Source organism: Vombatus ursinus, unplaced genomic scaffold, assembly GCF_900497805.2.
Source record: "Vombatus ursinus unplaced genomic scaffold, bare-nosed wombat genome assembly UNPS02006779.1, whole genome shotgun sequence".
NCBI classification, from domain to species: Eukaryota; Metazoa; Chordata; class Mammalia; order Diprotodontia; family Vombatidae; genus Vombatus; species Vombatus ursinus.
In genome coordinates, this window is record NW_020946557.1 from 23,923,734 (window position 1) to 23,951,453 (window position 27,720).

General features: G+C 37.7%; 1 protein-coding gene across 1 annotated transcript in view; it reads left to right on the top strand.

Moving 5' to 3' along the window:
- AKAP7 (A-kinase anchoring protein 7) overlaps positions 1 to 11,870 on the top strand; it is a 150,387-nt gene extending 138,517 nt beyond the window's left edge. Inside the window, 1 exon segment of the mRNA XM_027848585.1 lies at positions 10,859 to 11,870. Within this exon segment, the coding sequence (XP_027704386.1) occupies positions 10,859 to 11,058 (200 nt within the window). The 3' untranslated portion in view covers positions 11,059 to 11,870.
- The last annotated feature ends 15,850 nt before the right edge of the window (positions 11,871 to 27,720 follow it).

Consider the following 27,720-nt stretch of genomic DNA (forward strand, 5'->3'; position numbering starts at 1 on the left):
TTTAACATCTCCCCAGGCAACTCTCTAAGACAGAAGCTTTTAAACTTTCTTGTGTCATGGACCTCTTCAGCAGTGTTTTGAAGCCTGTGGACCCTTTTCAAGAATTCTGGTTTTAATTGAATAAAATATACAGGATTACAAAGGAATTATATCAACTGTAATCAATAATTATATCAAAATCAATCATGTGAAGTCAATAATTATATCAAATAATTATCAAAATTATATCAAAATACAGTTATAAAAATATTTTAAAAACAAGTTCATGGGAATCCAGGTTAAGAAGCCTTGCTATAAGTTAACTATTCTCTTTCTTTCTTCTTCACTCTCCTTCCATCTGCTTACAAGAGCTTGGGAGAAGAGAGGCTGTCCAGGTCACCTAGAGGGGAAGTGAACATATACTCTATCTCTTGAATTGTAATAAGCACAATATTTTTAGGATTTAGATTGTGATAGGAGCAAACACCACTAGGGTAGTGCCAGAATCATCCCTTAGGACTGGGTGGGAGGGGCAGAGTGGTTATAGAGAATCTATTTCATATGTTTTAATTTTTGTGTGATTTTAATGCCACAAAGAGAAAAAATAATGCATTTGATTTTGAAAAAATAATGCAATTTGATTTGATTTCCTTAATGAGGAAAATATGTATATAACAGCAGTTAGAATAAAAAAAAACCAAAACAACCAGGTCTTCCTGCTTTAGGGACAGTTTTCTAGATGCTTGATTATACTGAGAAAACCAAGGCTCAGTAATTTATTTCTAGTCATACAACTAGTGTCTGAGGCAGCATCTTGACTCCAATATACCACTCTGTCCACTCTGCCATTGGTACCTGTAAATGATAAGTGTTTGACTTAGCAACTTTGACTTAGTTCTTTATGTATGTGTTTAATGTATGTATTAAATATGGTAAATGGTGGATTGTGTTATTAGAGATTTGCTCCCAGAAGATTTGTTTTGTCTTGGTAGCTCACTTATTTAAAGACTTTCAGTAAACAGGAAAAGCACCCTCCCCAAGTGTACTTTAATGTTTAAGTTTGGTCTGGGTCCCCCCCCCCCTTTTCCTTTTTGAAAGTGAAGTGAGTGTCTTAGATCACATAGGAGGAAAATAAACATTCTGAAATACTTCTCCCAGATGTACTAATGCAAGAAATTTGCGGGCTTAACAAGCTCCTGTCTTTTGTAGATATGCTTTGTTTCCTCAATTAATTTTCATTGGTGCCCTCATGCCCATATGAACTTAGAAGTATCTGTCAAGGACAATTTCTTTAAATTGTCTGCCTCATCTGACCACCTTTCCCCTTGACTGACCATTTGTGACCAATCACTCTTGCCTTCTTGAAGCTTTTTACCTTTGAATAGTATTTTTTTTCAATCCAGACATAAGCTCTCTATCTATTGTGAAATGGACTGATGCATAATCTCTGCATTTATAATGTTCCATCCTGTGGCCCACTGAAGATATTAATTCTTTCACAGCCGTAACCCATTTAACTACATAGCAGCATATTTTTTCAAAAGTGTACCATTTTAACATTCCCAAGTACTTACTTCACTATGGTCAGAATTTAGATCAGATTTTGGGAAACCATCATTTGAATTTCTCAGAAAGAAAAGAGCCTTGGCTGCCATGCTAATATATATCGTCTCTGAATGATATATAAGCTAGTTCAGGTGAAGGTCAACGTACCTTCCATTTCCTCTGTCTGTATCTTGTATGTTTGATTTTTTTTGGCTGTCTTTACCACTAGAATGTGAGCTCCTTGAGGGCAGAGACTGTGTTTTTGTCTTTCTTTGTATCTCCAGTGCTTAGCACAATGCCTGGCCCATAGTAAAGTGATTGACTGTGGGACCAAACTGGAAATACTGCAACATACAGACCTTGTTGAATTCCCCATCCATCATGGTGTCAGCTAAGGAAGTAAGCTAAAGACAAGGAGTTTTCATATAGTTTTTCAAACTGTTACCTCTTCAGCCAGTTAATCAAGAAACATTTAATAAGTACCTATTGTGTACCAGGCACTGTGCTGGGTGCTGTGTTTACAGACACTAAAACGTAACAGCCCCTGTTTCCAAGGAGATTACCTTCTAATGGGATATGCCACATATTGGTAATTAATAAATACAGGATTATACACAAAATGCATTTAAAATTTAATATTGGAAGGAGATATATACAAATGGGAGAATCAGGAAAGGCCTTCTTAAAGAGCTGGCATGTAGGTGGAGGGGAATTAGAGATTGCAAGAGAACATTCAAGCCTAGAGGAGAGTGTGGACTACAGCATAGTCAAAGAAAATGTAATGTCATTTATGGGGAAGATCAAGTTGGCCAATGTCCCTGGAGCATAGAGTATGTGAGCTGGAGAAATGTGTAATTATCCTAGAAAGCCAGGCAGGAGCCAGATTGTGCAGGGCTTTAAATAGCAAACAGTGGAGTTCGCATTTTATCCTAGGGGCAATGGGAATTGTTTCCCAGTCATCTTTAATCACTTTTATGATGTTGTTTATCACAGGTTAGCTAAACAGATAGTTTTGCTAATGTTAATATAATGACTGATCTGCTAGGGCAGTAGACAAGGGAAGTGCCACAAATGTGGTCTTATTCTAACATCAACAAATCCTTTGACAAAGCCCCTCCTGCTGTGCTTGTGTACTTGATGAAGAGATAGCACCTAGACAGTAATAATACGTTTGTGTGAGTTTGGAGGTGATTGAATGTCCAGACCCAAAGAATGACCATTAATAACTCTATGTCAACATGTATGGACATTTCTAGTGGAATGTCTCAGGGATGTGTCCTTGACCTAATTTTTTGTAACATTTTTTTCTGTATCACTGACTTGAATGAAAGTATAGATGGAATATTAATCAGATCTGCAAATGACACAAACCTGGCAGGGATAGTTAAAATATTGGGTGAAATTGTCAGTATATTTTTACTACCACTACCACCTCCACCATCACCACCGCTATCACTATTACTACTACTACTACTACTACCACCAATACTACCACTACTACCACTACTGCCACCACCACCATTACCACTTCTACCACCAATACTATTACCATTGTTACTGTCATCACTACTACTACTACTACGAGCATCGCCACTACTACTATTAATACTATTAATACTACCACAATCACCACCACCACTACTGCTACTATTAATAATAATAATTATAACTAACATGTAGCTCTTTAAGGTTAGCACCATATAAATATGCAGAGCACTTTCCAAATATTATCCTCATAATAATCATTAGGTGTTTTTATTATCCTCTGTTTTACAGATGAGGAAACTGAGGCAGACAGGTTAAATGACTTGCCCAGTGTTACACAGCTATCTGAGGCCAGATTTGAACTTAGGTCTTCCTGTCTCCAGGTTCAGAGCTCTATCTCCTTGACTGTCTAGGATGTTGAACGGAGTCTAATATGATAAAATGATATTTAATAGTGATGATAAAAATCCCAGCAGTTGAACCCCGAAAGTCACCTTCACAAATCCAAGGTAGGGGATTTGTGGGGCTATTTTTCATGACCTTGAGCTCAGGATGAATCAGGATTACAACAGGGCAGTCAAAAGAATTGTCAACTTGTCTCTCATTTTTTTGACTAAAGACCCATGATTTCTTTAGTGTGAGGAATTCCTGATATGGAAACTCCTTGTATTGGTACAGATTAAGATCATCTTAGATTGCTTTAGTCCAGAATAAGAGAGGGGGGATAGTTCTGCCCTCCATATTATTTGGATTATTTGACAGATGCAGTGGATAGTGCACTGGACCTAGAATCAGGGAGACCTGAGTTCAAAACCAGCCACAGACAGTTACTAGCTATGTGACTGTGGGCAAATCACTTAACCACTGTCTGCCTCAGTTTACTCATCTGTAAAATGGGGAATAATAATAGCACTTAAGTGTTGTAGGGGTCAAATGAGATAGTATTTGTGAAGCACTTTGTGAACCTTAAAGTCTAATATAAATGCTAGCTATGATAATGATGGTGGTGGCAGCATTATATATGGGAAATATGAAACAAAATGGTAAACAGCCCCTGCCCTCAAGAAGTATAAATTCTGGGAATGTAAATTCTCCATATTGTGATTTGGAAAAGGATTGTAGACTTAGAGCCAGAAGTAATCTTGGAAGTCATTTTACAAATGAAGAAACTGAGGTCTAGGGAGTTTAAGTGACTTGCCCAAGATCACAAAGATAATGCCCAAGAAAAGATTGAAATCCAGGACTCTGCACTGAACCACATTCCATGCTGGAACCCATAAAAAATGGCAGAGCTGATATGGAATTGGAGTGCTATCAGCTCTTCTTTGATAGAAGAAGAGTAAGTGCACCGTAGAAATAGTAACATAAAGAAAATAAATGAGAAACTTCTAATGTCTAGTGTTAAATAAAAGATAAGGTCTTCATTTCAATCAGCATTTATTAAGTGCCTACTATATGCAAGGAACTGCTTAGCTCTTTTCGAAGAGGAGATAAGAAGTTTAAGCCAAACTCCTTCTCAAAAAAACAAGATGCTTCTCACGTTGCTTTGTCAGGTTTTCAAAGTTCAGAGCTTGGAGAACATGGTCACCAGGTGGTCTTTCCTGTCATCTTTGGAGTAACAGTTCTATCAAACTCCCAGATCTAACATCAAAGATACGGCAGGACATTTAGAAAACAACACCTCTTACCCTCTGGTAAAAATTAAAAACCCCTGGGTGACTCTAAAACTAAGTAATCTTAGTTATCTAGTTAGTGGTTGTCTTTCTGTCTTTTTTTTTTTTGATAGCAAAAACTATTAGTTTGTTAAAAAGGACAGCATATGTGTGTGTGTGTGTATATATATATATATATATATATATATGTATACACATACATATATATGTATGTATGTAGAAAATACTGTCCAGGGATGATATGGATCAAGATAAAGACTGGATTTGAGATTTCATTGGTACAGAGAATTCCTGGGTGAGCAGGACTCCTTCTACTAATGCATATTGGCACCTTCTCTGCAGTTAATAATTTTTAAAGAGTTACCTAGAGAAATTTAGAGGCTTGCGATGTTAGCCAACATGATGGCTGCAAAGTCTACAGTATTTCTGATGTTTCATTTAGTCACAAGTGTCTTAATGAATTCTACTCATGCTAGAAAATAATTACAAATACTGATTTTGGGGGTCATTGTTTTGTTTTGGGCTTCAGGTTTTTTGTTTGTTTTTTTGGACTTGATTGAGATTTCTCTTTTCCAATAGAGATTCCCTACCTTCTGTAAAAAGTTAAATGATTTGCCCGGGGTCACACAGCTTTTTTTTTTTTTTTTTTAAGAAGGAATCAGGAAAATTCACCAGTAATCAAGAGTATTTTTAAAAATGCATTGTTGCCTTTTGTTTTGAAAGCTTTGATATTCCATTTCCCCTTCACTTTTCCCTTCTTCCTCCAATCCATCCTTGTGACAAAGAAAAACCTTTAAGCAAAGCCATTTATTACCTACCACTGCAAAAATGTATACTGGCTTCTACAACCATATCACCGGTGCTGAGAAATGAAGGTGTGTTTCCTTCTCAGTTCTACAGGACCGTGATTATTTATTTCAGTTCACCATAATTAAACTGCTTTTTAGTGTTGTTATGATTCATTGTACTTTGCTGGGTACAAAAAAATGCCTTTTGTTTTGAAAAACAGATATACGCAGACCTATGCCTGAACATTAGGAATCAGAAGTATATTTTGTCTCTCTATAAATGAATCTTAGTGTGCCTGAAGCCCCTGAAATAGAAAAAGACAGAATTTAGAATACTGAAAGTCATTGGACATCTCATTGAATGGCATTTATGAACACTCACTGTAATTGAGAGCACAAGTACAGAAATGCTCTCTGACGTTGTGGACTGTGTAATTTCATAAATACATAACCTGTTACCTCCTCCAAATAGAAACATAGTAATAACGTGCACTTGTAAAATGGTTTAAATCTTACAAAGTACTTTCACAATAGTGTCCCAAAGGCCCTTTTGGGACACCTGGTATTATCTAATTCAGTTAATCTTTGAAATGACCCAGTGAGGTAGCTAGGGTAAGTATGACAATTCCTTTCTTCACAGATGAGAAAACTGAGGGCCAGAGAGAGTTTAAATCCAAGGTCATATAGCTACTAAGTTAGAGAGCTAGGGCTTAGAACCTTTCTTTCTTTTTCAGTGTCCATTGTTTTTTTCATAACACCATGATGTTCTGCCTGACCATGTCATCTGTCCATGAGCATTTCTTGATTATATTGTGGTTTATCCATGGCACAATTTTATATTAGGGAGAAGGAAGCATAACACCGTACTGGACATGGAGTCAGGAATACCTGGGTTCAAAATCTCTGCTCTGACACATGCTGCTTTGTACCATGTGGCTGCCAGTTATTAGTAACTAATGCTGACAGTGTTTACATGTGTGTGTTTATATAGTTTATTATATATAATTTCTATGAAATTAATAAAGTAATATTTTATAATATAATACAATATACTATATGAAATTATCGATAATTTAGTAAATTATTAATTAACTAAGCTTATTTAATAAAATAATAAATATAATAAAGTATATGATGAAATAATTAATGACTAATAAATAATATAGTTTATTAACAACTATTAATTATTAATACTGATTTTTTGAAGCACTTTGCATAGAATCCTTTCTTTTGAGATTATCTTCAAATTTTCTGGTAAATATCTTGTTTACATGTTTGTCCCCCTTTATATTGTGAGCTTTCCTTTTGTTTCATTATTATATATTTATTATTACATTAATTTGTATTTATGAAATAAAACAAGCATTTCTGTAACATAGTACAATAAAAAAGATGATTGTACCTGAAACTTCAAATCTATTATATACAACTTGCTATTCCTTTCAAATATACAACAAAATTAGCATGTAGATTTTTTTCTACCATGCTCCCATCCTGCCCTAGAGATGGCTATTATTAGACACAAATATATATATACATATATATGTAAAATTATTCTATATATTCTGATATTTATCATTCTTTCTCTGAAAGCTTTCTTCATATGCCCTTTATAGTTCATTTGAGTATTTAAAAATAGTCAAAATAACTTATTCACTCAAAGTTGTTCTTAAAACAATATTGCTGTTAACTACGTTTTGCATTTAAATGACAAAAACTCTGTTTTAGGAATACCAGCTATTACCCTGAACCCTGTCCAGTAGTAAAAATAATGAATAGTTGACAATAGCTAATTAGAATTGTAAATGCTGAGAGGTCTGTAGAATAATTAAAGCTTTTGGGTCAGCCTAATGAAGATTTAGAAACAGTATTGCCTATCTCTAGATTTTGGTTTTCTTTAGGAGCCGGGAGAATAGTACTTTCACTTAGAATTTTCCAATACTTGTATTGTCACCTTTCTTTTATCATAGAATCTCAAGCACAGAATCTGAGGTTAGAAAGAGAATTCAGAGGCCAGTGGGGCCAACCTGAACCTTCTGCGAATGTTCCTTCAGGCTTTACTTGAACCTGTTTCCTCCCAAGGTAGCATATTCTACCTTCGTATGGCTCTAATTGTCACATCCACCTTATGTATCTTCCCTTTTGAAACTGTTTCTTCACCATGATCCCCCTTCAAGTACTTGAAGAGAGCTATCATATCCTTCCAAGTCTTCTCTTCTCCAAACTAAGTATCCCCAAACTTCCTCCAACCAATCCTGATAGTTCACAAACTCAAAGAAAGCCCTTCACTGTTCTGGTTGCCGTTGTGTGGATGCTCTTGAGAATATCATGTCCTTCCTAAAATGTGGTGCATAGAACTGAACACAATACTGTTTTATGGTCTAACTAGGACAGAGTATAGGGGGACTGTCACATCTAGTCCCAAAACAACAACAACAAGTATTACTACTACCATTATTACTATTATTACCTCTATGCACAAAGCATTTTAAGGCTTATAAAGTGCTTTGCATATGTTATTGATCCTCAAACAGTTGTGTGAGATAGAGCCTGGTATTACCCCCGTTTTACAGATTAGAAAGCTTTGATTAAATGACTTTCTCATGGTCACATCTAAGTAAGTTTCTGAGGCCAGATTTGTAGTCAGGTCTTCCATCTACACAATTCACTCTCTACCCACTGTGCCACCTGTCTGCTGATAGGTATCTTAATATGGTCTAATACTGTGTTAAGTGTTTTGGTTGCCATATCTCACTATTCACTCTTAATTCACAGTCCACTTAATGTCTTTTTCAGGCAGACTCCTATCTAGTGTGTGACATATCTCCTATCATGTATTTGTGAAGTTGATTTACATTTGTCCCCATTGAGTTTCATCTTATTAGGTTCAGCCCAATGTTCTAGGCTATTGAGATGCAGAATGGGGTGAGGTGGGGATTCTGTTTCTGTCATACAATATTATCCTCCTAGCTTTGGGTTGCCTGCAAATTTAATAAGCACCTTTATCCAAGTCATCGACAAAAATGTTTAAATAATGTAAGACCAGATATATATCCCTAGGGTATTCCACTAGAGATTTCCTTCAAGGTTGACATTAATGAGTTGCCCATTGGGTCCATACAGTCACTCAGGCACTAATCAGGATGACTCACCCTCAGAGGAGGAGTTTCTTGTTAGTGAAAAGAGAAACTAAATGAGAGTTGAATCATTTTGTCGTGTCTCCGTTGTCAGGAACCATTGTTCCATCTACCCAAAGCAGTTCTTTCTTTTTTATGTTTTTATGAAACGCAGTTTCTAAGAACTACATCCCTCCCCCCCTCTTTTTTTTTTGTTATCCTTAGCAGTCTTCACCTGTTCCAGCTCATTCTGAGCTTTAGCACAGATGCTCTTTGTACAGGAATGTGCCACACTTTTGTTTTCACCCTCTCTTTATTTGTACTTGTTTCCATCTTGTATACACGTCTTTTAAAAATCTAAGTTTGATAAAAATCCCTGTGCATCCATATTGGCCTCTTTAGACAACTCTATCTTGTCTTCCTTATTGGAGTTATTTTTCTTTGTGTCTACAAAAATTTTTTTTTCTGGAAAGATTCCTATATAATTTTGGCTGTCTTCTCCAGCATCATTTAAGTCATGAAATTCTATCTGTCCTTTCTCTGAAGCCTTTCAAATTTACTTTCCCCAAATATTAGTTAGTTTTCAGACTATTTCTGACTTTTATTTCCTTCATCACACACTATAAGAAAGAGTAGGCACATTTCCTCAAGATTTCTACTTTAAGATCATTTATATTTCACCAACCAGACCTTCGTTATTGGTGAGGCTCTTTTCTAAAATATCAGTGACCCGTGATAGTAATTGAGCACTCTAGCAGATCTAGAAAAACTCTCTCACTACTGTGCCTCCTAGGGAAGACTGGGATTTATGTTCTGAATTCCACCATTTCCTTCTAGTCCTATAGGGCATTCCTGTGACAAAACCATTTATGTTACTGAATCCATTGATCTTCATCCTAGTACCCTCCATCTTATATTTCCTCGTGTGTGTAGATCTTCTTAATATACAATGCTGTCATTCCCCTCCAAAATTGATCTCTTCCTTTTCTTCTCCTGTCCTCCCTTCCTCTCTTCCTTCCTTTCTTCCCTCTCCCTTCTTTTCTCTCTCCCTTCCTCTATCCATCCTTTCTTCCTTCCTTTCTTCCTCCCTCCTTCCCTCTCTTCCTTCCTTCCCTTATATGAGTCTTAAAAGACATTTGGTTCTTGAGACATGAGTCTATGAGACATTTTATTTTTTGGTTTGTCTTTATTTAAAGGGAAGTTTTTCCACAACATGGTGACCAAAGGAAGTTTGAACTAGCTACAGCTATTGTGAGAGTTAAGCTATATGATGTAAGGATTAACCATATAATCTCTCAATTTAGATTTGTTAACCAGGAACTAGACTTAAGTGCTCGAGGCATCACATAATTAGTAAAGTAAATTGCTGCATCCAGGAAGATTTACTAGTCACTTTAGTCTTGCTAGGTTGTTGACTAGACCTTTTTCCATAGAAAAATGCAGGATAAATTCATCTGTTCATCATTTTTTTAGTATCCTCAGCCATGAAATCATAATTCTAGGCATGTTAACATTCAGTAACTCATGACTGGGGCTCCAAAATGCCCCTGAGCAGTTTCTTAAATTGAGCAATTTCTTAAAGTATAGCAACAACGAGATTAAAAACACTCTTCCTTTTAGGGGTTCCTAAGAAACCAGTGATTCTTTGAGCTGATTTAGAACCTAACAGTACTTTAGCCAAGTACTTTTTTCACCTGAAAGCACTGAGAATTTATTTAAAAAAAAAAAAGAAAAGAAAAAGAAACAAAACCAAAAACAAATCTACAAGCTTTTTAAGTAAATATCCCTAAGTGATTAGAATACTGGGAAACTTCAGTTACATGTTAATGAGGGGTGGGGGCAGGGAAGAGGTACAGAGGGTACCCAAAAAACAACAAAATAATCACATTGTTTTTTTAAATTTCTTAATAGGAAAGAATAAAATGATTACTAATGCATCCAGGTGGGCAGATGGACTTGGTCTAGAGTGATTGGGCTTTGGATATATAGAGAACTTTTTAGGTAGAGATAGGCAATGCCCAGCATTTCTAGGTAGAACATCTACTGGGCACTAATGAATTGCTTTTTAGCTGACCTTTTAAGAAATGAGCCAGGCCTCTGCTAAGCCAAATATAAAATGAAAAACAAAACTGGTATTAGGGAATGCAAAAATCCAGTTTAATTGTTTGAAGGACGGTGTCTGTTTTTAAGTGATTAAACCAATAGGCACACCTATGCATGCCCGGTTTCTATGGCAAAGTTAGTGACCTCTCCTATCTATTATGGCATGTAGGTGAAAAGAATGGAAGAGAACCAGATGATGCCGAACTGGTGAGGCTGAGCAAAAGGCTGGTGGAGAATGCCGTCCTCAAGGCTGTGCAGCAATATTTAGAAGAAACACAAAACAAAATTAGGCAGGTGGATGGAAGCCCTGTGAAAACTGAAGAGCCCACGCAGTCAGACAGAAACGACAGTGATGATAATAGGAAATGAGAATTGACCGTCGCTTCCAAAAACGCCTATGAGACACCTCCCAGCTTTGATTTATGAGATTGCATCGACTGACTTGCCTTGTACTGGCTGTCAAAGTGTGTCTCATTGAGATGTGGCCCCTGTCCTAATACACTTTCCTAGAAGAGGTGTCTGCAATTCTTATAAACAAATAGAGTGCTGGGAATAAGGGGACATGAAGCTATGAAAAAAGAGAGACTTGAGTTCTGCCTACCCATATTTGCTAGAACGCCTTTGTGTTACGAAAGAGGTGGACAAGACTTTTGTCCATGCCATGTATGCTACATTTATTGCCGTGGAAGAGGCCTTGCCGTAAGTGGAAATAATGCCATCTGCCTTGCTAAACAGCAGGGTTTTTTGACTGCTTGTTCTGAGGCCAAAAATCGCAAATTCTGCCATTACAAAGCCAACTACTGCTAAGTTAATCATGGCCATTATAGAAGTGATCACCATCGGTACGACCGACCTGTATGTAATGTTTCTGACATATTTCTAATCATCTTGCCTTCCTGCCATTATTGTTATTTACAGTAAGAGAAACATGTAAATTCTATTTTTTCACATAATGTTACCTTTTTCTATAAGATATAGACTGTTTTAAAGGCTTTTAAAAATTCAGTTTTGATAAGTTAGTGTGCTGTATTTGTGTTTTTCGTTGACATTCATTAAATGCAAAAATATGTGATTTTTCCCCCCTATAGGCAAGAAACCTGTCATAATCATGGACTTAATTAAGGAAGCTTTGCTTGGAGAAAGGATGGGTATGTTGTCCAAAGTCAAACAGATAAAGGAACTTTTATCAAAACCTGAGATCCAGGCTCAAATCAAGAGAGAGTTATTTGACATAAGACCGAGCAGCAGTGATAATCAAGAAAAAACCTATTGACGTCCAGTTTTTTATTTAAATCTTTTCTAAAATGCTTCTAATAGTCCTCTCTTTCCTGAAATCTTTTCAGAATCTAATATACCTCTTTGGTAAACTTATCTCCCTTACTTTCCTCATATTATTCTGCTGCTGGAATAGATAAGATTGTAATTTGTGATCATGGTTGTACATAGAACTTGGGCTGGGTAAGCCTAGGAACGCCAACACACGTGCCAGCATACCTGACCCACACACTGTGCACTCCTGTGGTAGTGTTGCTTTGTGTAAGCATCTGAATAGGAATGATCCTATTTACTGATTGGCTTTTCCTACTCACTTGGGGAAATAACTTGATGGAATTTATAAAACCTTAGTTTCTCAAAATACAAGTCACTCATTTCATGCAGATCTATCCAAGCACTGTGTTCATTCTTTAATGCTGTTAAAAACAAACAAACAAACAAACAAACAAAAACCCAACAAACAAACTTCTTTTGGATTTGTTTTCGAAGTAGTTTCTGTAGCCAGGTTGTATGCTAATGAAACCAGAAATATAGATTTTAGGAAAGCAAAAGATTGATACTATCTAAAGAAAAGTGACAAGTTGGCTTATGGCATATCTAAATGACAACAAGCAAATATTTGGGTAAGAAATTAACCAGTGCGCATGGGCATTGGTGCTAGTTTATTATCTAGGGGTGCTGATGTTGAACCATCAAACTTTTCAACTAAACCAGTTTGTTTCTACCATCCATATTGGAATTCATTTCCCTGAGTCAAGTTTCTTAATTTTCAGTCACTGGGCTCTTAGCTGTTCAGATTGCCATCCCATCAAATCACTTGAGATCCATTTTAGCTCTAGACAGACAAATAACATATATATATATATATATATATATATATATATATATATATATACACACACACACACACATATATATATATATGTAAAGAAAAATGCAGTATTATAGGGAAAGCTTGCCATATTAACATGGCCTTAGTTTTTCAACATGTAAACCAAATGAAGTGTTTTTAGTGATCTGACTTTCCTATGCATCGTGTTCTTCTTTTTATTTGCCAATGTTTGTGCTTACCATGTATTGATACTTGAATACACGTTTTTAAATGTAATTATTGTAGCCAGTCCTTGAGAGATATTGCAAACTTAATACATATTCTTATTCCTCAGTAAATAATGAATTCTGTCTTTTTTATTTCTTAATAAAGATAGATTTTTATTTTCTGCTCTTTGAAGTCAGTTCCTGGTCTGTCTTTTATGACATGAAGCTCTTTGCACTAGTTCCTTGTTTTAAAAAGCATATGTGTATATTTGCCCAAGATGTTTCTAGTTGGTTCCCCAGTCTTTTACTCTGTAGTCACTGTAAAACATGTGCTTGCTGCTGAATGAAAATTGTGACAGAGGAAAAATGGTTCAGAGGTTATTCATGGAATCATTGCCTTCTGGGTCATATCTCATGGGTTCTAGCTATTTTTCAATGGATGAATTACAGTGCATTTGTTTATATAAATGATTTTAAGGCATTTTCATTCCTCCTAATAAAGATATCCTTTGTCCTTTATTGCTTTTTTATTTCCTGGTCCTTTTCCGCCCCCCGCCCCCCCCATCCATGTGCTGATTCAAGCTGAGCTCAAAATGTTTTCAGTAGTATTATTTAGGAATAAAATAGGATCCAGTTTCTTCCTGGAAAATAACAAGCTAACTCTCCCACATTGTTCTGTAGTATATAGGAAATGCTTTTCAAGACTAGTTTTTGTTCTCTTTTTTGGGATTTTGAAGAATGATTGAATAAACCAAGGGAGGGCTATCTTACAGTAAAGATCTTATTTCTTAACAGTTTCCTTTGAGATAATTTTTGTGTATCAGTGGAATTCAACAAAGGAACCATAAACAGGAGTTCTGACAGAGTGTCTTTCTTCATTTTCTTTTATGTGCCTCACCTTCATACTAAAATAGCACATTTGTCAAAGCACCTCAGTACTACTGTGATAAGTACTGCAGAAATACTTCTGCAGTTTAGATAGCTTTTTGAAAGCATTTCAGTGAGGTATTCCATAGAGGATTAACTGAAAAACACGGAATTAAATGAGAGACCTAGTTGCTTTCCTAAAAACTACTCATTCAAATATAAGAGCTTGCAAAAAGCTGGGCAGCAATGCTGATGACAGGCTGTGGAGTCCCCTAACACATTAAGAAGCAAAATAAGAGAGATGATTTAGTCATAGTAGAGGACCATATGATGGATGTGGTACAGCTTGAAGCTACAGCATCATTCATCTTCATGAATACTTAAAGAAAAGAATACATTTTCAGAAAATTTATGGATAAGCAAGCCTAATAGTAGAAATTACATTATTTCTACTACCATGAATTTAAAAAAAAAAAACAAAAAACAAAAAAAAACACCTCAAGACAAGAATGATTCAGAAAAGGGACAACCACTTTTCTACTAGTGAATCATAAGAAAGGAGCTACATGAAGAAAAGCAAGAAAGAAAGGTTAGTAAACAGACCCAGGGAACTGCAAGTCTTAGATGTATCTTTTCGCACATAACCATCTAAAACTAAGTTTACAAGACAGTGTTAAGACAGTGCACAATAACTACAACAAGCCGACAGTAAAAAAGCTTGGTTTGGGCTTTTAAAATAATCAGCTTCAATTTTACATGAGTCAGATTTGAGGAGTAGTTGCTCAGTTTTCACTAGACAGAGCCAGAGACTGGTGCCATCAACAAAAAAACAACTAGAATTCAAATATGTTCTTGTTTAGTCAATTAGTTGTGTCTGCCTTTTTGTGACCCCCTTTGGGGTTTTCTTGGCAAAGGTGTTGGAGTGCTTTGTCATTTCCTTCTCCAACTCATTTTACAGATGAGGAGCTGAGACAAACAGAGTTAAGTGACTTGCCCAGGGTCACAAAACTAGTAAGAATCTGAGGTCAAATTTGAACTTGGGTTCTCCTTACTCCAGGCCTGGACTAACCACTGCACCACTTAACTACTCATGTGAGAAATGAGGGGTAATGAGAGCTGACCTGGAGGTGAGGATGATAACCTGGGTTAAAATCCCTCCTCTGGCACATTTGGGTGAAGGAGGTAGTATGTGGAAATTTTATCTCCATTTGGCAGATGTCAGACACTGAAGCATTGAGAAGTTAAGAGTTTTGCCTAAGGGCCTGTAGGCTGAAGTAGATGGCTGAGTTAAGTGTTCTTTCCATAGTTTCAAGCTGCCACTGCATAAGGTTGAGAAGATTGGCCCCAACTATCTATGAGCTTCTATGTTTTTGCCTATTCCTCTCAATCCGTATCTATCATCTTCTATCTCTCTGATGAGTCAATAGTTTCAACTCTCCTGATGTAACATCTGTTTTCAAACTGAGGGGCAGCTAGGTGGCGCAGTGGATGGAGCAAAATGGAGCCGACTTGGAAACAGACATGAGTTCATAACTGGTCTCAGACACTTTTACTAGATGTGTGACTCTGGGCAAGTCACTTAACCCTGTTTGCCTCTGTTTCCTCATCTGTAAAATGAGTTGGAGAAGGAAATGGCAAACCACTCCAGTATTTTTGCCAAGAGCATCCTCCAAAAGGGGTCAGGATGAGTTATACTAAGGTTTGTTATCCTAGAAGCTAATTTCAACAAATTAGTGAAGCCAAACTAAGGAAACTTGTTTTAATTGTGTACCAAGTAATTATTCTTGCTGCCTTCTTCACCCTACCCCTCCTTGCTTATCATTCACTCTTTGTAGGAATAGGCTCAATACTCCCTTTAAATCCAAAACATCATGTTAAATAAAGCTGGTTTTTAAAAAATCTTCTCTCATGATGTTGAGTTTCAAAACACTTCCATAATTATTTGGGGAGAGTGGGCCAGAACTATGATGTCCTTGGGACAAAAGAGGGAACTTTTGGTGTGGAAATGCTCTTTAGGGAGTGTGAAAAATGATTCCTAGACTCAGAGCTCCACTCCCCCCCCACTCCACCCCCAGCCCCCTTTGGAAAAGTTCTTTAGAAGGATATTACTGATAATGAGATTGCATTGGAAGCTGGCCAGGTTTGGGTGAAGACAAATTCTTTGGCCTAGATAAGCCCTAGACTGGAGGTAGTCTGATAGAACAGGTATTTCCTCAGTCTGGAGGTAGAATGATGGTGGGATACTATCAGCCCCAGTTGAAAAGGTGTACCAGACCTCATTTTAATATAGCCCACCTCCCAGTGTGTTGACTAATCAGAGTTGATTGGCATCCCTTGGGAAAAACTACTCTTTGAAGGGCATATAACCCTGTACCGCCAAATCCCAAAATGAGCCAGTTCTTGACTGGCTCAGTTCTGGACTGTAACTCCCATGCAATGCATGTCAAGCCAGCTTGAGAGAAATAGAAACGTGGATGCAAGCCCTAATCCATTTGTCTCTTTCTTAGAACAAACTCTGTTTTAGGGAATGACAGGAGGAAACTATTTTGCAATTAAAGCCTTAAAATGTTGCCATGGGCATTGAGAGGTTTGATTTGCTCAAATTTCACAGCTATTGTGTGTTAGCACTTGAACTCAGATTTTCCAGATGCCCAAGATCAACTATCAATTCAATAAACATTTATTAAGTACCTACTATGCACTAGGCACTGTGCAAAGTTCTGGGGATAGAAAAAAAGGCAAAAGACCCTGCCCTCAAGGAATTTACAATCTAATGGGAGATACAACATGCAAACAAATTATACAAAGCAAGTTATAGACAGGATAAATAGAAGATAATTGACTGGAATTAAGAGGGATTGGGAGTGGCTTCTTGTAGAAGGTGACATTTTAGTTAGGAGGTCTGGAGTCAGAGCAGAGGAGAGAAAGTTTCAGGCATGGGAGACAGCCAGAGAAAATACCTGGAGCCAAGAGATGGAGTGTCTGGTTCATGGAACAGCCAGGAGGCCAGTGTCACCGGATTGAAGAGTACATCTTGGGGAGTAAGGTATAAGAAGACTGGAAAGGTAGGAGGAGGGGGCTAGATTCTAGAGAGCTTTGAATGCCAAACAGATCATTTTGTATTTACTCCTGAAGGCAATGGGAAACCACTGGAGTTTATTGAGTTCCTGAGTTTTAGGAAAATTACTTTAGTGACAGAATGGAGGATGGATTGGAATGGGGAGAGACTTGAGGCAGGCAGACTCACCAGTAGGCTGTTGTAATAATCCAGGCATGAGGTGATGAGGGTCTGCATTAGAATAGTGGCAGTATCAGAGGAACAGAAGGGGCCATATTCCAGAGATGTTGCAAAGGTGAAATGCACAAGCCTTGGCAACATCTTGGATATGGGGGAATGAAAGATAGTGGGAAGTCCAGGATGACTCCCATTAGCCTGAGGGACTGGGAGGATGATGTTGCCCTCACAGTAATAGGATGTAGGAGCAATACACAGTATTAGAATGTAGGAGAGGGGGGAAGATTTTGGGCAAAACTATCCCTTGAGGCCCATTGCTTTACATTGATTATCATTATTCCATGGTGTCAATAACAACTGTACCTTACATTTATAATGAATCTGCAATTGTGTTGTTATGAATACTCCTTTCTAACAGAACATTACCTATTCATACCTCTTTATCTCTGTTGGTGTCCTCTCACAAATACTCCACTGGGGCACTTACTTATATTTATTTCTTAATAGAATTTGGAATGCATACTGCATATAAAATAGGGGCAATTAGAAAGACAGCTAAGATATCAGCAGAGGAATTAATCAAAGAGACTACTGATAAACTTGAAAGCTGGATTTGCCTCAGATAAGCCATAATGCAGACAATCCACCTAGGGATGGTTTAGAAGTGGCTGCATTTTAAAACCAATGTATTAGCATTAATCACCAAAGAATTACAGAAAGAAAAGAAGATGGGCTGGTCCTTGGTGTCCTTATGTCAGAAGGAATTGAGAGATGCCTACAACATTTTAGGTGGACCCCTTTCTACCCTTTCATGGAAACTTTCAGGGAACTTTTGGGAGGACCTGGTTAAGAGTCTCACAGGATGAGCTGGAATAGATGTGTTGTGAATGGCATCATTTGAGAGAACTCCTTAATCAATGAAATCACATATCCATTTTGAGCATTTGAGTGTATTAGCATTATTAATTTGGAAAATACTATAATCTTTAAGATAATAAGAGTTAGAGATGGAAGAGACCTTAGAGGTCATCTAAACCAGCTCTTGCATTTAAAGGTGAGGACATAGAAGGGTGAAGGGATTTGCCCAAGGTGTAGTAAACAAGAGTCAGAACTTGAAGCCAGTTCTGTTTACTTCCAATCCTGTACTTTCTTTCTATTATACCCACCATGATTAACAATTATCCCCCATAAAGTATATGGCATAAAAAACTTATGGTAGGAGCTCTTTAATAGTGGTTGAACACCGAATGAATGAATGAATGAATGGAGGTAAGTCACACCAACCTCATATTTAGATAGATAAAACAAGGTACAATGATGTGGTTTGGTCAGTGTCATGATGTAAAATAGGTATACTCAAATTGAAAACTTTAAACTTTAAATTTTATTTTTGAGACCAGACCCCTGAGGCAATGTCTCATGTATAATTCATGTATAATAGATCTGGCTCTTGAAATATGACAAAAATGAGATGTTAGCAGAAACTTTGGTTGATCCAGCTATCTCTACCTTATCATAATGGCTCTACAAACAGAATTAGTACAGATTCTCTAAAGCTAAGCAGAGCCATGGGAATGAGGTTCAACTGAAGAGGTCTAGAGGTTTAGGGGTGCTCAAACGAACCCCCCAAGATCACAGCACCGGGTCTGCCTGAATGAATTCAACCCAAATCTTCTTCCAGCCAGAGAAAAAGTTTATTAAAGATAAATCACATAGGCCAGACTCCCAAGGAACCCAAACATCAGTAACGCCAGTAAGGACAAGGGAGCATGAGAACAGCTCAGCCTCTAGGCATGAGGGATTCTCAGCATCTGAATTGGGGCTAAGGTGGATCTTAAGCCAGGTGAGGTTGAAGTCGGGCATGAGAGTCTTAGCCTTTGGGCATGGGAAATTCCCAGCCTCCTAATAGAGACAAGATGGACCTTATATACAGAAAGCCTGTGGGAGGGATCTAGGAGTGGCCAAGTAGTTTAGGGTGATGGGAGGAAGGGTCTAAGGAGGTCTGGTTGGGAGTGGCTAGTAAGTTGGGGTGAACAGAACTCCTGGGACCTGGACCTCATGGTGCCTAGCTAGGATTAAGGGTGGGAAATGGCCAGGGACCATAGGGAGGTAAAACAATGGAGGGGAGATTGGGTGTAGCCACAATGAAAGGCCAGAGGAAGGGGGGAGGTGGTTGGGGAAAAGGGTCTAGGTGAGAATTCCCTTGGAAGGTCTGAGAGATTTGAATAAACAATGAGAATAGATACTGAAGGGAACTGAAAGGTAGAAGTTTGCTTTCAAAGGGAGATAAAGAGAGTAGATAAGGAACCTAAAAGTTTTAAGGGTTTTCTGAACTGTAGACAAGCTTCTTTTTAGGGCTAGGGGCAAAGGTACATTTGTATAAGATTAAAACGTAAGGCTAAGGCTTTCAAAGAGAGATAAAGTGAGTCTACAAGGAATCTAAAAGTTTTAAGGGTTTTCTGGGATGGGTAGACAAACTTCTTTTTAGGGCAGGGGCAAAGGTCTTGGCTTCTGTAACTGAATGAAACCCCCGTCACAACCACCTTCATCAACTGCATCTTCTTGTAATCTATTCTTGAGAGGCAGAGTGGTTTAGTCAGGGAGATCTGGATTTGAATCCAGAACCTCTCAGTATCCCAGGCCATTCTAAACCTAGGAAGTGAAAAGAAAGTGATGATTTGTATTAGTAGAGAGCATTTACATGTGCGGAACTCTTAGACTAATGGAATCACAGGTGTGGACATTCACTTTCCACTAAAAAGAAAATGAAAAAATCCCCAACCCCAAACATTTCTATAACCTCAGAGGTTACAAAACACATTACATACTGTTATTGATAGGATAAATGATAAAAATATAATTAATATAGATATAATTATAGCTAATAATATAGATTAAAAAGTTTGAGGACTACTGTACTGGATGACTCCTACTTTTGTTCAGTTTGGTTGGACTATTTGTGATTCTCTTTTTGGGATCTTCTTGACAAAGTTTTTAGAAATGGTTTGCCATTTCCTTCCCCATCTCATTTTACAGATGCTGGATTTGAACTCAAAAAGATGAGCCTTCCTGATTCTAAGCCCAGTGTTCTACCCACTGTGCCACCTACCTGTCCTACAGCTTCTTCCAATTCTAGATCCGTAATAATAATCTTGTAGCATTACTTAGTGTATATGGTAGCAGATCACTGGTGGAAAAAAAAAGCTGGTCCTAGGTGACTCAAAGACTGTCAAAAGAGTATTTGGAATTCTAGCACAGTTCTTTTTGCCCCTCAGTGTTTGTGCTCCTTCACCCCCCTCCCCCACCCCCAAGCACTCGGTGCTTCAGAGTTGCTCCAGAAGGAAGCCAGGAAAGTACTAAGTACTTACTAACAATATTCTTACAATGGATGATTAGCATTTGAATGGTGCCAAACCCGCATGTGTTTCTGGCCTCTTGAATCATGCTGTTCCTGAAGGAAGTGCTTTTCTGATTATTTCCTTCTGGGTCTATCCACCTGGAAATGAGATAATTAACCTGACCGGAAAAAAAAAAAAATCCGACTTTAAAATGTACCAGAGAAAACAGTCTATTACGGGTTCTCACAGTATAAAGAGTACTACAGAAAACATCTCCAACCCATTTTTCTGTGGGCTTCAAATGAAAGGTTGGTGAATCTATAAACCTATTTAATCATTTGGTGTAGGCTTTTTGTAGGCAATAAATGTTTTTCAGTTGTACTGGATATAGGCCTAGAAAATATATACAATTCTGTGTGTCTAGATAAAAATAGCTCACATTTGCAAAAAACTTTTCTCACAGCAACATTTTGATGTGATCAGAGAATTTAGACCTGGAAGGGCCTTTTGGGGTCATTGGGTCCAATCTGCTTGTTTGGAGATTAGGAAACTGAGGCCAAGAATTGTTAAGTATCTTGCCCAAGGTTATATACCCAAATCCTTGAATTATTTAAATCAATATAAAAAAGTTCATTTTTTTTTTTAAGTAAAGCAATGACTTCACATTGGAAATTATGAAATGATGTGATCTCAAAAGGATGAAAATTGCAACTCACACAGTAGACAGTGGAAAATTACTTCTTCTGAAATAAGTATCAGAACTTCCAGCTAGCCTCTCTGACTCAAAACATACTTGATCACAACAGTTTTCTTTCAAACACCCTCAGTCTGATGTAATCTAAAAGACAGATGTGTCTATACAGAGGTAATTCATGTTTGATAGTACATTCTATTCTTCACTATAACCATTGGATAAATATATATGAAGGGCAGTGTGGGGGAGTGGAAAGATCATTGGGTGTGGAGTCAGTTGAGGTTGAGAGGTGCTGGGACCCCAAAATATAGAGAGCAAGAAAGGCAGGTCCTGCCTGAATGAATTCAACTCAAAACTTCTTTCACTCAAAGACAAGGTTTATTAAAGATCTGCCATATTGGCCAGACTCTTAAGGAATCTAAGTATTTGTATCGCTAATGCAAGCAGGCCAGATTTTAAGAATCTGAGCACCTTAATGGAGACAGAAAGACTGTGGGAGGGATCTAGGAGTAGCCAAGTAGTTTGGGGTGACTGGAGGAGGGGTCTGGGAGAAGGGGTCTAGGGAGGATCTTGATGGGAGTGACTAGGAGGTCAAGAATGGGGTCTAGTTAGGATCTAGGGTAGGAAGTAGCCAGGTAACATGGGGAGGTAATAGACAGTGGAGGGTTGGGCTAGGTTAAGGGTAACAGAGAATTGGGAGATTGGGCATAAGAGATAAGGAAAAGCTAGTTGATGGGAACTCAAGCAAACACTAGAGACTTCCTTGATCAAGTGGGAGTTCAAGGGGAGTCTAAGGTGGGGTTTTCTAGGGCCCATGGACAAACGGGATGCAAATTCTTTTTGGGGTAAGGGGCAAAGGTCTCTGCTTGGGCCCATACCCAGTCAAGGATACCTGACTTTATATATCTACATATCCTTGGGTAAGTCACTACTAGTCCCCTTCGAGTCTCCATTTTTACATCTGCATAATGGAGATGTAAGGTGTGTTTTGGTGTGTGTGTGTGTGTGTGTGTGTGTGTGTGTGCTCATATACATATATATCCACATGGAATGTCTAAACATATAGACAAGTGGCTTGAAGTGGCATTGATAAATATCATCCGAGGTCTGGACCACCTCTGAGAAGAGGAGAACCACCATGATAACAGGTGGAAGGGAAAGGCAAGCCCCTGAACACCTCATTCCTAGGTACTCTGCACTTCCTCCAGTCTCTGAGAGGAGTATGAGATTAGAATTATATCCATCTGCTATCCCAAATATTGCCAGTCTAAGGGAACATAATTTCAGAGCAAAGCTACTTCCCATGTCACTATCCTTTAAAGGGTGGAGGATACCCCATACCCCATGCTTATACTCAATAGCCTGGCCCCTTCCTGCCAAATGCTATACAAAAGACCATCACAAATAATGAATAATGAATAAATACATGAAATCAGAAAAGTTATACAGATTAACTCCAGAAAATACATGAGTGAATGAGTTCTTCACACGGAGTTAGATGGGATCTCACTCAACTAATAGAGAAGCCATGATCTTACCCAAGGGAAAATCCTCTAAAGTCTCTAGGAAGGTAAGCAGGAAATCTAGGATATGTTGAGGAACTGGTTTCCCTACATGTTTGTAAGAGAGTCTCTTTTTCCTCCTTGGAATCATTCCCAAAGAGAGTCTGGAACCGCTAGAGTTTCCCTTAAAGAAGGATAAAGAATGTCTCTGCTTCCCAAAGCTCTCTCAACAACTTAACATCTCTCCTCAGCATCATATCAACATTCTCTCTACCAATTAGGAGAATCTCATGGAAAAAACCACAGGCTTGGCTGGAAACTTGGCTTATAGAGATAAAGTACTTGTCCTTGACTTAATCACACAACTATCAACTAAATATCTGTATCTATAGCTACAGCACTTTGCAATTCTGAAGTACTATGTAGATGTTATTATTATATACTTGATCTCAGAAGCTGTCATATGTAAGATAGATTTAGTCACTTGAAGTTAAGTGACAATCTGGCAATTTAATCCTTACTAACAAGAAAAACTTTCAGTCAGACAGTATTTCCACTCCAAAATGGGTGAATAAATGTTTTGTCATTACACACTATGCCAATTACTCTCAAATCTATCTCTTCTTATAAACTTTTATCCCTTTGAATATATTTCAAATATATTCTTTCTTTCCCACCTCCCTAGGTAAGGCAGCTTCATCTTTAAAAATGTCTACAATTGGGGGCAGCTAGGTAGCACAGTGGATAGAACACCGGCCCTGGATTCAGAAGGACCTGAGTTCAAATCCAGCCTCAGACACATAATACTTAGTAGTTGTGTGACCCTGGACAAGTCACTTAACCCCATTGCCTAGCCCCCCCCCCCCCAAAATCTACAATTGATAATGATATCAATATTGGGTAATTTTCCAAGTTCCTGTCTAATTTTGACATCAATATGAAGACTGATGAGGCAAATCCAATTATTTAATTCAGCACTTTTGAAAAGACCATGTCTTCTTTAATAGCAATATTCTTATAGTGATGTTGCATTGTTGAAAATCTTCAAACACCTTCATCTCAGAAGAATGAAAATTACAACCCAAAGGATGATGGGAAAAGAACATAGCATGTTTAAAAAGAATGTAGCATATTACTAGTAATGACTTGTTTGCATTAAGCAGCATGCAAGACATTGTCAAGAATGTACAGGACCAGAGAAGAAGTGAGCCAATTAGGTGAGGAGACTGAAAGACAGCAGATGGACAATCTAAGTATTACATTGATGTCTCCAAGATAGTAAAAGAATAAGGGGAAGTCTTTCTGTGTTTTGGATAAATCCTCTATATTTGGGAAAACCAAAGTCCCATAGGAAGAAATGTGTAGTCCTTATCAATGGAAAGACGATACATACCATTGAAATCAGGGACCTACCAAAACATAAGCAAACATTGGGAGAAATGCACCTTGAGAGAAGAAATCAGAAATTAAAACTACTAACTATAGCACTTATTTCTTATATTACCCAATTAGAGCTTAATAAGGCAATTTGGAAACTCCTGTAGAAAAGTGATATTTTAAAAATCGTATCTATAGCAGTGCTTTCTATATTTGGAAACTACTTATTTGTATCCATCAGTCATTACTGAAAAACTCGCCATCATTCAAGTGAATGGGAGATAGTCTCAAAATGTAAAATCCATGTCCTCTGCTTAGACTGTCGTTAGCCAATCAGTAGGTTGCTCAGAAGCAAATGATGTTGTCCCTTCCATTTCCACCAGTACTAAGCTAGATTTTCATAATCTGAAATGGAAAAATCAATTCTTGGTTTTGATCTTGTTCAACAACCCTTGTTTGGTACAAGTTGTATCTGTTTGATATAGATTGGGATGGTTCTTCTTTAAGGGGGCAAAAAAGTTGAGTTGACCATAGCATTCAGACTGGGACCTGAAATGTTGACATTGCTTCTCTGTCGCATGAGGCATAAATAACCTACAGAGGTGATATGCAGAGCCTTAGAGGTTTAGCAGAATTCTCCTAGCCCCTTCTGATGCATTTCTGTGAAAAAGAGAGATTAATTCCATCCTATGTATTGACTGTCATGGCAAATGTGGAGGCAGAGAGGAGCAGCTTCTATTTGAATTGGTAATTGTATCCTGTTTAATCTCCTATTTCAAGAAAATGTATTTTTATTGAATCACATGGCCCATAAGAGTTGCATTCCATTTCAGTTCTGAGCCTGAATCATTGGACTGATCTGAATCATATGATCAAAATATTCTTTATTTCACAGATGAGAAAATAGAGACCTAGAGAGGTGAAGGAAAAATCAAAATGAACTTGAGATCCTAATCAAAGGAAGCAAGTATGACCTCATAAATATAACTGAGATATAGTGGCATAGGATTAATGATTGGAATAGGGCTCTGGAAAGGCGTATTTTGTTAAAAAGAAACAGGATAGGCAAAAGGGTTAAGGAATGTAGATTAGCATTCTATATTAAAATATATACACATACATATGTAAAACATATACATACATGTTAGTAAAAAAGAAATCCAGGAACCAGAATGGTGGAAGCATGGTAGAGACTATTTGGATGATCAAGGCAGGATGAAATGGCAGTGATTAGATCACTGGATTATGCAACAAATTTCTTAGAGAGCAAGGGAAAATAAATGAGAAATTTGTGAAAAATAACAAGTCTGGCACAAAAGCATAATATAGTAGGGATGGCTGAAAAATTATTTCATATTATCTCCTAAACACACACACACACACTCTCTCTCTCTCTCTCTCTCTCTCAAGCAAAGGCATCCTATAATTTCTTGATCTACATTAAAGGTAATTTTGGCAAAGGCAAAGGAAGGGCACCAGCCCTGGAGTCAGGAGAGCCTGAGTTCAACTGACCTCAGACACTTAGTAGTTGTATGGGCAAGTCATTTAACCCTGATTGCCTCTTTAAAAAAAAAAAAAGAGAGAGAAAGAAAATTTCTATCCTGTATCTGATTCTGACTAACAAAAAAGAACTAGTTCCTGCGCTAGAAATGATGAGAAAATTGTGGGGTTCCATTTTGGGAGTTTGTGATAGAGAGGGAAAGATGGGGTTAGTTTAATCTGCTTCCTAAGATGTAGGACAAGAGAATTTCAAAGAGTTTAGAGCAAGGATAGATTAAGTCTGTTGGGCTAAAATTCTTTCAACCCAGAAGAGATGGGAAACACTCTAAAATAAAGTTCTGAAGACATAGAGAGAAAAAAATTCTAATGAAAGAGGGAAAGGAGAATTGTTTAAGAGACCTAGGTGGATGCATGAGATACTTGTCAAAAACCCTTAGATTTTATAATGACATGTGAAGAACATGAAAGTAAGAACAAGTAATAGAAAATGAATAAAGAAGTGTGCCATAGCTAAACCACTAAAATTCAGAATAAGGTAAGGTAGGGTAGGAAATTCAAGGGTGAGGAAGTTTTTTTTTTTCTTTCTTAGCTAGCCAGAGAAAAGTGTAAGATCTAAGAAGGAATGTGACCTGCTTAAGGTGAGTAAAATGATGTCACCTGGTGACAAAGACATGGAAGAGCTATTCCACTTTTGATTTAAAAAGGGAAGCGCACACACACACACATGCATATACACATGCACACACACACACACACACACACACACACACAAATAAACAAATGGCTAATGAGTTCATACCCTAATTATAAGTAAGGAGGTAGTAACTGAAAACCTATTTGCTGTTAATGATTTCAAATCACCTCACCAGGGTGAAGTAGTATGTGGACCAGATGAGGCGATGTGGTTCAGGAGAAAGAACATTAATGTTAGAGTCAGAAAATCTCAGTTCAGACCCTCCTTGAGTCCTTGGGCCTCCGGGCTTCAGTTTCCTCATTTATATAACAAGGGGAATGGACTAGATAGATGGTCATTGAGGTCTCTTCCAACTCTGAAATTCTGGGAAGTGTCAGAATCAAGATTGGGATGTAAGGCTAAGTCCAAATGACTCTTTCCACAATACATGCTGCCCCCTACCCCAAGGTGCTTTCCATTTTAAGCATCAATATAAATGATTTCTGAAAAGCTGCCATAAAGATGATACTGCCCCATTTATTTATTTGTTTTAGAATTTCTGGTCCAAATTAGATTTGTAGCATATGATCATTTAAGCTTGTGGTAGTAGAGAGAAGGGCCTTATACTTTTTTATTTCTTGATATAAGTAATGCCATCTTAGAAAATGTTTTCAGTAGTCATGTCTAACCTTGATGTTTTGTTTCTCCTTTATCCAAGTCTTTGTGTAAGGATAACCACAAGATGAACAGAATCTACCATCTCAGACCTCTGAGAACAAAAGCATATTAGCTTATCAGGAAGCCTCCGTCTCCTTCCCTAGAACACAACAAACTGCCCCCAAGGCCAGTGGCTGGTCAATTCAGTTTGATTGTGTGTTTCCTGTATATTATGAATTCTTGTGAAAATGAGCTCATAGTCAGAAGTTCATTTGCCCCACAGGAACTTCCCTTTTCTGTGGAGCAACTAATGCTTCTCCCTTCCTTGATTTGTTCCTGTGGATGAAATATTGACTTATTCTAAATTACATTGATTGGGTTTCTTTTCTGTGACAAAACAAATAATGTCCTAGCCATGTCATCTATTAAAGCATCTGTATATCAACATAATGCTAAGTAGAAATTGCCTAATTTATCTGGTTCAAAAATAATTTCATCACATACAGTATAAGAGATTAACTACAATGCACTGGGAGGTAGTGGGTTAACCTGGTCAGCAACAGCAGAAATCAGAAGAGGGCTGCCAATCCATCATCACGTGTTGACTACACCGGGTGAAAGGGAAAGGGAATAAGCATTTATAGTGCCTACTATGTTCCAGCAATTGTGTTGACTTTTATAAATATTATCTCATTTGATCCTCACAGCAGCCTTTCAAGGTAGATATCCTAATGTCATTGTTGAAGAAACAGAGGCAGACAGAGATTAAATGACTTGCCTAGGGTTACCCAACTAGTAAGCATGTGAGGTCAAGTTTGAACTGAGATCTTTCTGTTCTGACTCCAGGCCTCTCACTCCAGCCAATGTACCACCTA